We start from the raw sequence: 15,073 nt of genomic DNA, 5'->3' as shown, positions 1-15,073 counted from the left end.
CCTTTTCATTGTTTGGTTAGTAGATACTATGTCAAGTATTTTTTTTCTTACACACATCTAATGCAGGATGTGAAAACAAAAACTTTCACAGAGAAGACTGTACTTATGCACCATAAATTCATCATGTTCCATAGCTTAAAAAATTCCCAAGAAGTCTATGCATCTGTTTTTTACTGGCTCTACACTTTCTTAAGTTTTGCCATCGTCATGGAACTGTCAGCCAGCACACTGAAACGATTCTCAGAAAACAAAGGCATCACCAAGTTCTCAGGGTTTTGGTACAGATTGAAGGCTAACAGACCTCAGACTCATTTTGAAATCCTTAGCTGGGCAATAACCCTTCATAAGCAGTCACTTGACAGGTGACATTTTAAATCTCCTATCATTTACTGTGTCATTGGCTTACATCTGTTCTCAGGAAAAGTTCCAAATTTTTCACCATGAAATAAAAACACCCACGTCAATGTGATTCTTGTCAAGTTACTCAGCCTTGTTTTTTGCCACTTACCACACTCTACCCTTTGCTCTAGCACCAAAGTGGAGGAGAGTAGAACGCAGGGCTCTTCCTCATCTCAGGCTCTTTGCCTTCGCCTCTTCCCTCTATCTGGCAAGCTTTTCCTTGTCCTTCAGGTATCAACCTATGTTATCTCCTCCACCAGAAAGCCCATGATATTGACATAAAAGTGGGATAGATGTCCCTTTTGTGTGTTCCAGTAGTGCCCTGCTGTATACCTGTCATGGTATCTATGACACTATGTGGACCTTGCCTACCTGTCTGTTTTTTTAGGTTATAGCATATGACTATTGGGAGGTGGACCATGCCATCTTCATCTTGGAATTCCAGTGCTGGTTCTAGTACCTTAGCACGTGGCTGTTGATTACATGAATGAAGAATGAAAAACCTCGATATTTAAACACAATAGAATTAATGCCATGTGTAAATTATTTAATAGTAATTTTGTATTGTAAATGTACATAGATATTTCTCATTCTTACTAACTCTGATAAAGTTCTCAACTCTTTAGTATTTAAACTCACATTTAGTTAACTGAAGTGTTTTAGGTAAAGAACATAATTCTTTCTTTTTCTTTCCAGTTGTTGCTGTGTTGAACACTTGCTCCCGTCTGCTTACTTCTCTATAATCCACGGGTAAGCCACATCTAATGAAGAGAATGTTTAACCATAAAGTCTTAAGGAAAAATTTTATTATTTAAAATATTATAAAACTTTATTACTGGGCTGTTTACACAACATTTTAATTGTTTTTCATAAAATATATAACATTACAATCTTTACTGAAGTAGGATGTTTTTGTATCACATGTGTGATGATAATTTATAGGGTAATTTAAATGATGTTTTTTAGCTTCCTTAAGTTTTAAGTGGATCTTGCAAATGAACACCAGTATTATTGAGTTTGACGTACTCAAATTGCCCAAATGTCAGCTGTTTAAACAGCCAAACAACCAAGTCATCATTGATACTTTAGTAAAGGTCATCGAAGGCTTCTTTGCATTTTACAGCTTTTACTACTTAGGGGAGTTAAGGAGTACCTGCCAGGCTTGTCCATGCTAATGTGACAATTTTCTTTTTGTAGTTGAACCGTATTTTGTGGGGAGATACTTTGAGTCTCTGTAAATATCCAGTTACTCCTCAGAACCCACTAGATGTAGCATTTCATGGATGACTTTTGTTTGAACAATTATTACTATGATGGTTGCCAGATGATTATTTTCTTCTCTTCTTTGCTGTACATGGAGAAGTAAAACCAATAAATAACTGAGAAGGGAAAGCTCATGATTCTCATGCTCCCATTCCCCAAGATTAGGCCAGTGGTAGACATTTCAAGCTGACTTCTTGTCTTTTTTATTTGTCTTCGTTACTCTGTCAGCACTTTTTTAGTTTCTGGAACAAGATGTTCTAAGCTAATGTTGTGTTTTCTCTGCTCCAGCCATGGAATGAGTGATTTTTCTTAGAAGCAGAGGTGGAGCCACTGAAGAAGCACAGGCGAGCGCTCCCCAGCACGTGCTCACTGGTCCTCAACAGAACAACCGCTGCCGCATCCATGAGGTACCAAGAAACTAGCAAAGGGCCTTCTGGCTGTCTGGGCACAATCCTCATGTTGTCCCTGGCTCAGCCTCAAGGGTTCTGCATTAGTCTTCCTGTAGCCTCTGTGCTGTGTCTGTAGATCGGGACTCTGTGAGTAGGGCCCTGGGATGCCCAACAGCACAAGATGTCTCATCTGCCAAATGTCCCTGCCTTCCTCCCACTCTGACACTCAGGAATAGGCTACATGGCATGTCCAGGCAGTGCCAGGCCACCTCACTATCTCCTTTGAGATTGGCCCAGAGGGCTTTTGGGGTGAGTGTGGAGCTGGGCACCTGGAGCCTGAGGCCAGCTGTCTCTCCCTCTGTCTTGGAGGAAAAGCCATGTCCCAAAAAAAACCCCAGGGCCTGACCTCTGGGCACACATACAGGGAGGGAGGGTCTGTGGGCTGAGGGGGGCATTGTAACGAGACTTTGAGCACGCTGCTCAGGGGCCTGGTCAGTGGACCATGCTCAGAGATGACCTGGTCATCAGGACCTAGTCAGTTGGGACCTGTTTAGTGGTGGCCTCCTCAGTAAAGGCCTCATCAGTGGGGACCTGGTGACCTAGTCATTGGAAGCCCGGTTCATGGGGACCTGGTCAGTGATGGTCTTCTTAGTGAGGCCTGATGGGTTGGAACATAAACAATGAAAAACTGGTTGGTGGGGCCTATACAGTATACTAGGGGCCTGGTCAGTGTGGGGCCTTAGTGGCTTGGAGCCTCGTCAGTGAGGGCCTGGTCAGAGGGGGCTCGGTCAGCTGGGGACTGATCCAAGGAAAATTGTTCAGTGGGGGTCAGGTGAGCAGCGACCTGGTCAATTGTGGTCTTGTCAGTGGGAACCTGGTCAGTGGGGACCAGGTCAGTGGGAAATTGGTCAGTGAGGTCTGGCCTATGAGGCCTATTAAGTGTGAGCCTGGTTAGGAAGACATGGTCAGTGGGGACTTGGTCAGTGGGAACTGGTAAATGGAGGAGTGGTCATTAGAGGCCTCATCAGTGGGAAACTGGTCCTGGGCGGCTGGTCAGTAGGAACCTGGCCAGCTGGCCACTGTGTGACCTCAGGCAGGGGGTTTGTCTGTGGAGTCTCCTTGCCTCCATCTGCAGGGAAGGTGAGTCAGGGCACCTTGGAGGGTGGCTGGAAAGAGAAGGTGAGAAGATGTGTTGAATCCAGCACCACTTGGCAGACCTACAACTTTACACATGACTTGTGTTCCACCTAGAGGGGGTGCCAGCCCTCTCTGCTGTGCCTGGTGCCCCTCCTCTCTCTGCATCCCCAGGACCACCATGGGTGGGGAAGGCAGAGATTGGGGAGCACCTGTAGAAGCTCTAATGCTGGCCATGAGCCCTCAGTGATGACCTGGGTGCACCTGTGAGTGGAGAAGCTAGGCCTGGCCAGAGAAGCAAGAGAAACACACACACACATATGTGCGCACACACACACAGGCACACACACATGCACAAACACACTGCATCCACACATGTCAGTTCAGGGGATAGAGGACACTGACTCTGGGCCCTGTTGACCCATGCAGGCTCCCATTGTGGTGGGTTGTGTCACCCCACAATGTCACTGTTGCTGAGCCCCCATCGCCTCTGTGTTGTGGAGCAGTTAGAGACACACTGTGGTGTCTTGAGTGGCTCTGCGTGAAGGACCGTTTTCTAGGTGAGAGGCACATCTCAACACAGCTGACTGATCAGACTCAGGTGAGTGGGACCTGCTGTCTTCTCTTCCTCCTAGCTTAAGGACAGTTGCTATCAAGTGGGTGGTTTTGGCCTCTGGGCAGCTACTGAGGGTAATCCCTGAACACTCACCGGATGCCTATTCTGTGCTGACAGTCATCTCGTTCATCCTCGCAGCAATTCCATTCTGCATCTTTTCTGGTCACCCCCGTGATTACCCAGGACAACCCCATCAGGCCCTCTCACCCAGGCCCAGTCCAGCTCCATGATAACCAAGACGCAGGTCCAGAGACAACCGCCCTGCATGGTGCCTGCATCTGACCCCCCTTGGTGGGTAGTGACCAGCACAACATGGAAGAAGCCAGGGCAGCATGCAGCCAGCTGCCCTGCAGCCCCAGATGGCTCCTAGGACTTGGGAAGTCATTCTCAAAGGGGAAGCTGGTCATTTTGAGGTCCCTGGAGGGAAGGGTGAATGTGTCATCCCAACAGCCCTGGAAGCCAGCAGCATGCCATACATCTTACCCAACCTGTGTGACAGAGGCCCCCTCCTGGGGCACAAGTCCCATACCTAAAGGGTCCTGTCCCAGTTGAACCTCATCCTGAGCCCTGGGAGGGGAGGAGCACCATGGGCCTCCCTGCAGCAGCCAGGATTACCACCCAGGGGACTCAGCCTTCTGTGGCCCTGGCCAGACTTAGAATTTGGCCCAAGACAAGACAAGCTCACTCGGAGCAGCTTGTCAGTACCCGGGGCCTGTGCATGCCAAGTAAGTCCAAGCTGGCTCAGAGCAACCAGCCACCTCTGCAAGGGTGTACCAGGAGCAGGTGGACCAGCCACCAACCTCACCCACTCAAGGAAAGAGGGATGGCCAGGTTCCCACACCCCGAGTGACCACCACCTGACAGCTGATGGAGTGGAGGCCTGAGGAAAAGCAGATGGCACTGGGGCCCTACCTCCAGGGCAGAGTAACTGATTTACCCTGACTGGCAGCAAGTGAGGTTGGTGGCTGGTCCACCTGCTCCTGGCACACCCTTGCAGAGGTGGCTGGTTGCTCTTTGAGCCAACTTGGCCTTGCCTGGCATGCACAAGACTCAGTTCAACAACTGTGCTGCAAATGGAGCCACATAGAGGAAATGAGCAGCAGGCTCAGGAGCAGGGTTTGCGCTGCCTTTGGGGCTCCAATCCATGCATCAGGGCTCCTACAGCACTGTGGGCTTCTTGGGTGCCAAGAGGCAGACCACAGGCCCTCTTGAGGAGGATTCTATGTTCAAGTGCAGAAAGGGCCCAATCTGGTGGATGAACCACATGGCCAGCTTCTGGGTGCAGGCACAGTGCGACATCTTCCATCACTTCCTGATGTGCCACACCAGCACTGAAGAGACAGCCTGGAGACAGGGCAAGAGGAAGGCTGAGAAGGATGAGATGGTGAGTGCCAGATTCTCCCTGGCTCTGAGCCCACTTCCAGGGTGACACTCAAACTTTAGGAGTAGGAGAGCAAGATTGACAGCTTCAAATGCTTCACCAAGAAGATGGACAACAGGGCACTCGGCTCAACTTCACAGCCAATGAGTTGACATGCAAGCAGGTGATGGTGACAGGCTTTAAGAAAGAGCATCAGAAGGCTGCCAGTTCTTCAGCCTCAGCCAGGCCTTGGAGCTGGACCAGCCCATCCACTTCACCACAGATGCCTTCAACACTGTCAGTGAGCTCTTTGCCAATCATCCCAGGCAGAACCTGGACCCAGTCATGGACCTGTTAGTGCTGTCTCAGGGACACCAGACCAACATCCTGAACATCATCCACATACACAAGCAAGTTGTTAACAAAGTCGCGGAGGGCAGGCAACATGTGGCAGAAGGGAAGATAGAGATGCAGAGGCTGATGACATCAGAATCACAGGAACAGGAATTCTTTCACCACTTCAGTGGAAATTCACCACTTCCATCCAATTTGAATGAGAGACATGAAATCACAGATGCAGCATTTCTTGCAACAAGAGATACTATTTTTTCAAAAATCATCCAGGAATTGATAGTGTTGACTAGATATTTGATTGTGGACTGTTTACAGTTCAAGGATACTTTCTACACAGAATAATAACGCTAGCAAGGAGCTAGTGCCAGCTATCTGTGGTAGCACAAGGATGGTTTTGTGCTCAACTGAAATCCAGCTGAATACAGAATTGTGTAGGAAACAGTTAATATGTTGACAGAATAGAAACAGTAGCAAACATGAACTAAATCATGCCATGAATGCCTAAACTACCATTGTAACTTTTGGAAGAATGATAATACCACTTTACTGCTTTTTGAAGTATGAATATTTTAGTGTATATGCTGTAGACCACAAACCCTATAAAGAGTCCCAAATAAGTTGGCTGGATAAAGCCTGCTGTGCATGTCTTTATACTCAAAGACTGATGATGCAATTCGAATATGTGTCCCCACCAAATCTCATATTTAATTATATTTCCTAATGTGGAAGGTGGATCCTGGTATAAGGCAATTGATTTATGAAGGCAAATTTCTCATGAATGGTTCAGCACCATCCCCTTGTACCATCCTCACAATCATGAGTGACTTCTCGTGAGATCTGGCCACTGAAAACTCTATGTCACCTCCCTACTCTGCGTGTTTTCCTCTTGCCATGTGAGACAACTCACTCTTTCTTTGCCTTGTGCAAAGATTGAAAGATTTCTGAGGCCTCCCAGAATCAGAAGCCCTGTGCTTCCTGTCCACCCTGCAGAACCATGAGCCAATTAAACCTCTTTTTCAAAATGAATCAAACAGAAAATGGCAAATGACGATTGCAGCATTGCTATAAAGATACCTGAAAATGTGGAAGCAGCTTTGGAACTAGGTAATGGGCAGAGGTTGGAAGAGTTTGGAGGGCTCAAAAGAAGACAATGAGAAAATTTTTGGACTATCTTAGAGACTGGTTAAATGGTTGTGATAAAAATCCTGGCACAAACATGGATAGTGAAGGCCAGGCTGAGGAGGTCTCAGATAGAAATAAGAAGCTTTCTGGAAAAGGTCTTCCTTTTGAATATGGAAAGCTTACACAATGCCTGTACCATCATTATACGTTAGAAGCTGTGAACTTGCTTTTTATTTCAGAGGCTCATAGGAAAAAGAGACTGTAGCCTTGACTCAGATGAGATTTTGGACTTTGTAAGTTTGAGTTAATGCTGAAATGAGTTAAGACTCATTCTGGCAAGGCATGATTGTATTTTGCAATGCGAGAAGGACATGATATTCATGGGATCAGGGACAGAATAATATGGTTTGTCTCTGTGTCCGTATCAAAACCCATGTGGAATTATACTCCCTAATGTTAGAGGTGGGGCCTAGGTGGAAAAAGATTTAGTTATAAAAGGGTGCGGGTAGGTTCACCACGAATGATAAAGGACCATCACCTTGATGCTGTCCTCCTGATAGCGAGTGAGTTCTCATGAGATCTGATTGTTTAAAAGGCTGTGGAACCTCTTTCCTCACTCTGTCTTCCTCCTACTCCTGCCTTAGGAGATATCTCATTGTCTTGGCTTTTGGTATAATTAGGAGGCTTCTTGATTCCTCCCAGAAATGGAAGGCACTATGCTTCCTTCACAGCTTGCAAAACCATGATTCAATTAAACCTCTTTCATTTAAAATAATAGAGAAAATTAGAACTGCAGAGAGAGCTGTGAAATGTCTTCAAGGCCTTTTTCCCTTTGTCTTGGCTATTAGCACAGGGCTTCTTTATATGCAAATTTCTGAAGTCTTCTTGAATTTTTCCCCTTAAATGGGGTTTTGTGTTATTGCTACATAGCCAACCTGCTATAGAGATACCTGAAAAAGTAGAAGCAGGCTCAGTAGTGGGTAGCAAACAAAGATTGGGAGGGTTTGGAGGGATTAGAGCATGACAGAAAGATGAGGGAGAGGGAGGAAGTGATTTAATCATGGATAGGCAGGGGTGGGTGTGGATGGAAAAAGGGGTGGGTAGGCTGGGAATGAGTAGGCTGGCTGTAGGGTTGTGGGAGATTCGTGGGTAGTAGGAAGGGGGAGTAGCGTGCTGCAGAGGCAGAGCCTCATGTAAAACCATTACTAGGGCAGTGCACCTGTGGCTTTGCAGGTTTGAGCCCCCATGGCTGCTCTCATGGACTGGACTAGTGTTCAGTGCCTGTAGCTTTTCCACACTGAGGGTGCAAGCTGTTGGTTGGTCTCTGAATCTGGGGTCTGGAGGGTGGTAGCCCTGTGTGGGGGCTCCAAGTCCGTATTTTCCTTCTGCACTGCCCTAGTAGAGGTTTCCCAAGAACTCCGCATCTGCAGCAGGATGCTGCCTGGAAACAGTGGGAGGTGGGGGTGGGAGGCAGATCCTTCACCAATGGTTAAGCACCATCTTCTTGATGCTGACCTAGTAACAGTGAGTTTGTTATGCCCAGACCGTTTGTTCCCCAAAGAAGACCACCAGAGTCCAGAGTCAAAGCCAAGTGGCAAGGATCTTTACTACAAGTTCGAACCTGGTGCCTCCATTTCACCGCATACAAGAGGGCCCCGAACAATGCGAGTGTTTGCTTTTTTATAGCCTGAAAGTTACAGGGGAACAAAGGAATTCTTTTGGTTCCCACTCTTTCAGTAAAACTTTGAACGGCTGTCCCCTCATCTGTCCCCTTATCGGAGACTTTCCTGGTGGTGTTTGTACTGGGCTTGTTTGTTTTGAGCCTGGGGGAAGTTTAAGAGATATATGGTGATATGTGTTGGGATGGGAGGATGGGATGTGTTTGTACTGGGCTTGTTTGTTTTGAGCCAGGGGCTGAGGAATGTGCACGGCTCTTTTCATTCCCCCCCCTTTCTTTTCAGGTACTTTTAGAGCCAATCTTGGGTCTTATAAGTCTGATTCTCTTTCAGCGTTTACAGGTTGGTATTGGGCTCTGAGGACCATGAGTTGTACAGTGTTAAACCTTTCTTTAATGAACTGCAAAATTCTGTTAACAACACAAGGTCCTACGGTAAGCAGAAATAGTAGACTCAGCAGGGGTCCAAGGAAGGGGGCTAACAGAGAAAACATAGATGAGTTCCACCATTGGTCTGCAGCTGAAGCAAACTGCCGTGTTCTTACTTCTGTGCTTAACTTGCGTAACTGTTGGACTCGGTCTTCCACGAGTCCTGATTCATTTATGTAGAAACAACAGTCTTCCTTTAGAAACATACATGTTCCCCCTTTTTCAGCAGTGAGTAGGTCTAAGGCCCTCCGGTTCTGCAAGGTTACCTGTGCTAGGGACGTGAGCTGCCGCTGGAGGGAGGCAAGGGACTCAGCTGACTCCTCCATAGCAACGGCAAATTGTTGGTACAGCTTGTTACTTTCTATGAGGGTGTGACCTAGGGCTCCCCCAGCCAGTCCGGCTGCCATGAAGGATGCGGTGAGGGAGATTCCTGCAATGAGGGGGAGAAATAGGGCTCGTGCAGGTCTCGGTCTAGGGTCTGGGTGAATAACAGCACTAGTCCAGTTACCGGTATACCCTAGGAACTCGCCGGCAGTAAGTAGAGTTAACCGGGGAACTAATGTGACAGGAAGACACAGTAGGTTGGTAACAGAGGGGCTTGATAGGTTTTTAGATAATGTTCCATTACACCAGAAGAATATGCCTGACGGAGCCCTTAAGGTGATGTTAGGGGGCGTTGCAGTGATGTTGCAGAGGCTGGAATTAGTTCCTGAGAAACAGTAGGGAAACTTATCTTGACTGGGGTTTAGGTATAGTGGCACGTTAGGGATAGGGGCATATGAGAGGTTTTGGTGGTTGTTAGCTTGGGCAGAGGTGGATGATCCCCATGGCAGGGGGACAGCGGTTAGCGGTGGACACCCTAGAGTGGCACATAGAAAGCAACCAGACAGGCTGTGAAGTCCTGTAAGGTTGGCAAGTTCTAATCCTTCTTGCAATAATTTTAACCAGGAAAAAGGACGTAAATCTTGTGTCAGGCGGTTTTCTTGTCGCTGGATATTTCCATGGACCAGGGGCCGTACCTGCACTAGACCCCGCCACAGATAGAGGTGACTGCTAGGCCATGTGGAGGCGGAGGAGTAGTATACAGCCCTGTGTTGAGGCGTGGTCCACCGGGAGTTCCAGGGGTCTCTAACTATCCATGTATATGAAAGGTCTCTATCTCGTCTGCGATGGAAGGGCCATCTGGGATCTATCTGTTCTTCTCCACCCCACCATTGGTATTTATGGATGTTACAATAGTTATAAGGGTAGCCGGCACTTTGGTGCCACCAATAGTGCTTACAATTGTATTTAGTCTGATCATACTCGAAGCATATTATTGGTGCCACTGGTTTGGCTACTGGGAAATTGGTAAAATTTAGTAAAATTGGGCTATTGCACCCTGAGGAGGGGCAATCTGCACTGGCCACTAATTTCCCGGTCTTATGAGGTTGCCCAGGGTGGGTTTGGTTTTCATAAGGCCAGAATCTCCAGACAAAGGGATTAGGAGCTGGCTTTATGTTTTCCCCAGCGGCCACTAGGGCGACTAATGTTAGAGTTAGACTACCTAACTGCATGTTTGCAGTGAGTTATGCTGCCGGCACAGGGTGAGTTTTAAGGGGTTGTTCTTAGTTCTGTCCACAGTCCACGTGTCCGGTGCTTCAGCCGCCGCCGCCGTGATTGGCCCCAGAAGGTCGGAGGTTGGGTCCACTGGCTTGACGTGGGTGTAGTGGATCCACGACGCAATGCCTTCTACCTTCAGGGCGGTGGGTGTGGTCAGGAGTACTTGGAGTGGTCCTTTCCACCTGGGCTCTAGGGTCTCTTGTCGGTGTCGCTTAACCAGGACCCAGTCTCCCGGCTGGTACGGATGGGGTGTCGGTGGGGGACTGGTCTCATATAGCTCTCTTAGCTTGGGCCAGATTTCTTGGTGAGTTTTCTGTAAGGCTTGTAAGGAAAATAAGAATTCAGAGACATTTTCTGTTTCAGACTTAAGCAGGTCATCTTTTAAGCTAGGAACCAGGGGTGGAGGTCTGCCATACATGATTTCGTAAGGGGTAAGGCCCAGTTTGTAAGGGGTATTACGGGCCCGGAACAGAGCATAGGGGAGAAGGACTACCCAATTAGCGCCAGTCTCTATAGTCAATTTAGTTAAGGTCTCTTTTAAGGTCCGATTCATCCTTTCTACCTGTCCTGAACTCTGGGGCCTGTAAGCGCAATGTAGTTTCCAATTTGCCCCAAGGATGGAAGCCAAGTCCTGACTTAACTTAGCGACGAAAGCGGGCCCATTATCTGACCCTATCTGGATGGGGAAGCCATACCTGGGGAGGATATCTTCCAGAATTTTCTTTGCTACGACCTGAGCAGTTTCTCTTTTGGTTGGGAATGCTTCAGTCCACCCTGAAAAAGTATCTACAAAGACAAGTAAGTACCGGTACCCGTACTTTCCTGGCTTTATTTCAGTAAAATCTACTTCCCAGTAGATACCGGGCCTGGTTCCCCTGAGCCTTGTTCCTGCTGCAGCTTGAGATTGGGGGTATGCGTTGTTAAGCTGGCAGACTTTGCAACTTGTCACGATACTGCTGGCCGTCTCAGCTATATGTCTGATTTTGAGCTTGGAGCGTCTGATCAGGTCTATCATCTGCCGGGCCCCCAGGTGGGTGGTTCGGTGGATGTGTTCTAACACCTGTTGTCCTAATTTTTCTGGTAGGATGGTTTGGTCATTAGTATCAGTCCACCACCTATTCTGGATTTGTTTCAGGGGAAGTTTGTCAATCCACTGGAGATCTTGTTCTGAATATTCAGGGAAATATGGCAAGTCCCGGGGGCCCGGGTCAGGGAGCTGGAGTGCAAGGAGTTGGCTGGGAGCCTTCGCCACATTTCTTGCAGTTTAGTCTGCCAGAAAGTTGCCTTGAGCAGTTGGAGTAGTTAGTTTCTGATGCCCTGGGCAATGTACAATGGCTAATTTTTCTGGCCTCCATAGGGCTGTTAGCAGGGCTAGGATCTCTTGCTTGTTTGTTATCTCTTTTCCTTCAACCGTCAGTAACCCTCGCTCCCTGTAAATGGCCCCATGTATATGCGCCGTTGCAAAAGCATATCAGCTGTCTGTATATACTGTCAGCTTTTCCCCCGCCCCTAAGGTAAGAGCTTGGGTGAGCGCTATCAGTTCGGCCTTCTGGGCCGAGGTCCCCGGGGGCAGGGGTTCCGCCCAGATTACCTTAGTCTCTGAAGTTACTGCCGCCCCAGCGTACCTCTGGCCTTGATGCATGAAGCTGCTCCCATCAGTGAACCAGACGAGGTCGGCGTCAGGAAGTGGGCGGTCCTGCAGGTCTTCTCGAACTCCGTGCACCTGAGCTAGTATCTCGGTGCAGTCATGGAGTGGGGCGTCCAGGTCCATGTTGGGCAGCAGCGAGGCAGGGTTTAAGGTCGTTGGGGGCAGGAAAATTATCCTGAGAGGATTTAGTAGTAGTCCTTGGTAGTGGGTGAGCCGGGCGTTACTCATCCATCGATTAGGTGGCTGTTTGAGTACACCTTCGATGGCATGTGGAGTAACGACCCGCAATTCTTGCCCCATGACAAGTTTATCAGCATCTTGCACCATCAGAGCCGTGGCCGCAATCATTCGGAGACAAGGGGGCCACCCGGCAGCTACTGGGTCTAACTTCTTTGACAGGTAGGCAACTGGCCTCCGCCAGGGGCCTAAGTTCTGAGTTATTACCGCCTTGGCGACAACCTTATTTTCATCCACGTATAAGTGGAAGGGCTTGGTAACATCAGGTAGTCCTAGTGCAGGCGCGGAGAGTAGGGCGGTTTTAATCTGTTGGAAGGCCAACTCGGCTTCGTCTGTCCAATTAAATGGTTGTTGCCCCCGTGTTGCCTGATACAAGGGTTTAGCCAGTTCTGCGAACCCAGGTATCCATAGTCGGCAAAATCCTGCCAACCCCAGGAACTCTCTCACTTGTCGGGTGGATTGTGGCCTGGGGATCTGCAGAACAGTTTGTTTCCGGGCGTCTGTTAGCCAGCGCTGCCCTCCCTTAAGCAGGTACCCTAGGTTCGGGGAGGGGGTCCGAACCCCGTCTTCCCTAGTCTTCGTCTTGAGTGACTAGTACGGGTGTAGACCTAGGGGGTCCGGGTCCCTGTCCTCGTGGTTTCTTTTTGGGGCAGTCTCTTACCCAGTGGCCAGCCCCCTTACAATAGGCACATTGGTCTTTGCTCAGATTATCATGCCGGGGGGGCCGCCTAGGTTGGGTGTACTCTGGCTGTAGATGCTCTTTCTGTACTACTACTGCCAGGACCTTGGTCATTTTTTCAGTGGCCTCAAATTGCTTTTCCTCTGGAGTATCTCTGTTATTGTAAACCCGCTGGGCTATCTGAAGGAGGTCCTGAATCCACTTTCCTTCCAAGTCTTCTAATTTCTGGAGTTTTTTCTTAATATCTGGGGCTGCCTGATTTACGAAAGACATTACAACAGCTGCCTGACTTCCTGGAGCCTCTGGATCTATGGGGGTGTACTGTCTAAAAGCTTCCATTAATTTTTTAAGTAGGTAGCTGGGCTCTCTGTCTTTCCCTGCAGAATAGAATATACTTTAGCCAAATTAGTGGGCTTGCAAGCAGCTGCCCGGAGACCTGCCATTAGAGTCTGGCAATAAAGGTGTAGCCGTCCCCTACCTTCTGCCGTGTTGTAGTCCCACGCCGGCCTGGTCAGAGGAAAGGTTGCGTTTATGAGGTCGGGGTTGGCAGTCGGTTGACCGTCGTCCCCCGGGACCAGCTTTCTAGCTTCTATCTGTATTCTCTCTCGCTGTTCCGTGGTGAACAAGATGCGGAGGAGCTGCTGACAATCATCCCAAGTGGGCTGGTGGGTGAACATGACACTATCCAGTAAAGCCAGTAAATCTTTGGGGTTGTCTGAAAACCGAGCACTCTGAGTTTTCCAGTTATACAGATCACTGGTGGAGAATGGCCAGTACTGGAGCCTGGGGATTCCTGTGTCATCCGGGGGTCCTATTTCCCGAAGGGGTAAAGCCACCGTGGAGTCAGGCGGCTGAGGGGGGCTGGTCCGCGAAGTGCGCCCTCGCGTCCTCCCCGCCGGCCCTTCAAAGTTACTTTCCCTTTCAGCGGGCCCATGAGTGCCGGCCGCCTCCCGTCCGCCTGCTCCCTCCCGCAGCTCAGCCAGGGGGACTGGGGCCTGGGCCCGGACGGGTACGGAGGGGGTTCTGTGAACAGTGGGTCCCCGCTGTCAGGTAAAACAGGATGGGGGGGGCAGTTGGTTGCTTGGATTTTAGTGGTCAAGCAACTAGTGCCTTACAGGGTTCAGAGGCCAATTGGAAAGGGGACAGCCAAGGAGGCGGGTTCTCAACAAGGTCCTGCCGTATGAGGATATATGGGATATGATCTAAGTGGCCCGCACGCCCAGGTAGGAAAATCTTGGACTTTACCCTAGTGATGACAGCAAGTCGGAAGGTCCCTTCGGGTGGCCACCCCACATCAAAGGCAGGCCATTCGGAGCGACACAGAGTAATTAGCTTTCCTTTCCTGATTTCTATACCAAGATCATGGCCCCTTGCTGTAACTTCTTTGAAATTACTCGTAAGGAGAGATAGAGGAGTGCTCTGGGTATTACCCATCCTGTAATAATTTGTAGTCTCTTCCTGTAAAGGAATGTGGGTTTGAATCCCTGTAAAGGAAATCTGATCTGACTTACTTATTAATGATATCTAATCGCAGGCGCACTTTGGCAGCCCTGGTCAGAGGCAGCTGCTGCCCGCCAAACCGAGGCAGTTCAGATCGCAAGCGCGCACCGGGAGCCCGGGTCAGAGTCAGCTGCCTGGATCGCGGTCACGCTGGGGCAGCCCAGATTAGAGACAGCTGCTGCCTGCCCAACCGGGCAGCTCAGATACGGCTGCTGCCCGCCAAACCAGGGCAGCTCAGATCAGAGACAGATTCTGCCCGCCAAACCGGGGCAGCTCAGATCAGAGACAGCTGCTGCCCGCCCAACCGGGCAGCTCAGATACGGCTGCTGCCCGCCAAAGCGGGGCAGCTCAGATCGCAATATAGATCAGATGAGAGCCAGGGGACGTCTCCCACCGGTCTCCGCTGGTCATCCTATAGCGCGTCCGCCAGGACTGTGCCAGCTCCAGTTTCAGACCTCGCGAGTCACAGATTCGGATTCAGAACAGACATGGACAGACAAACGGAGACGAGCCAGCTCACCTATCAGTAGATCGATCCTAGCAGATCCGTTGACCAGGGGTCTGGTGGGCTTGGGGAATCCCGGATGATCCCCCAGATGTTATGCCCAGACCGTTTGTTGCCCAAAGAAGACCACCAGAGTCCAGAGTCAAAGCCAAGTGGCAAGG

At 49.3% G+C, this 15,073-nt stretch overlaps 1 protein-coding gene across 1 annotated transcript; it reads right to left on the bottom strand.

Annotated features, from left to right (window-relative positions):
• Nucleotides 1–2,790: 2,790 nt before the first annotated feature.
• LOC129398676 (uncharacterized) lies at nt 2,791–10,967 on the bottom strand. The gene is made up of 2 exons (XM_063593832.1): nt 10,401–10,967; nt 2,791–3,041 (listed from the first exon to the last, which is right to left on the bottom strand). Exons 1-2 carry the CDS (start codon nt 10,894–10,896, stop codon nt 2,791–2,793), a joined length of 747 nt encoding a protein of 248 aa, XP_063449902.1. The 5' UTR covers nt 10,897–10,967.
• Nucleotides 10,968–15,073: the final 4,106 nt, after the last annotated feature.

This window comes from Pan paniscus, chromosome 11, assembly GCF_029289425.2.
Source record: "Pan paniscus chromosome 11, NHGRI_mPanPan1-v2.0_pri, whole genome shotgun sequence".
Classification (NCBI taxonomy): Eukaryota; Metazoa; Chordata; class Mammalia; order Primates; family Hominidae; genus Pan; species Pan paniscus.
Note: the sequence above shows the minus strand (reverse complement) of the source record. Positions and strands in the feature narration are given on the sequence as shown.

What these genes read in the sequence shown, in the direction of transcription:
- LOC129398676 (XM_063593832.1), bottom strand. Translation starts at nt 10,896, where the DNA reads ATGAATCGGACCTTAAAAGAGACCTTAACTAAATTGACTATAGAGACT. An exon ending in CTCCGACCTTCTGGGGCCAA is followed by an intron (nt 3,042 to 10,400) that starts TCACGGCGGCGG and finishes TCCATTTACCAG; the next exon opens with TTCCCACTGACCAAGTCCCC.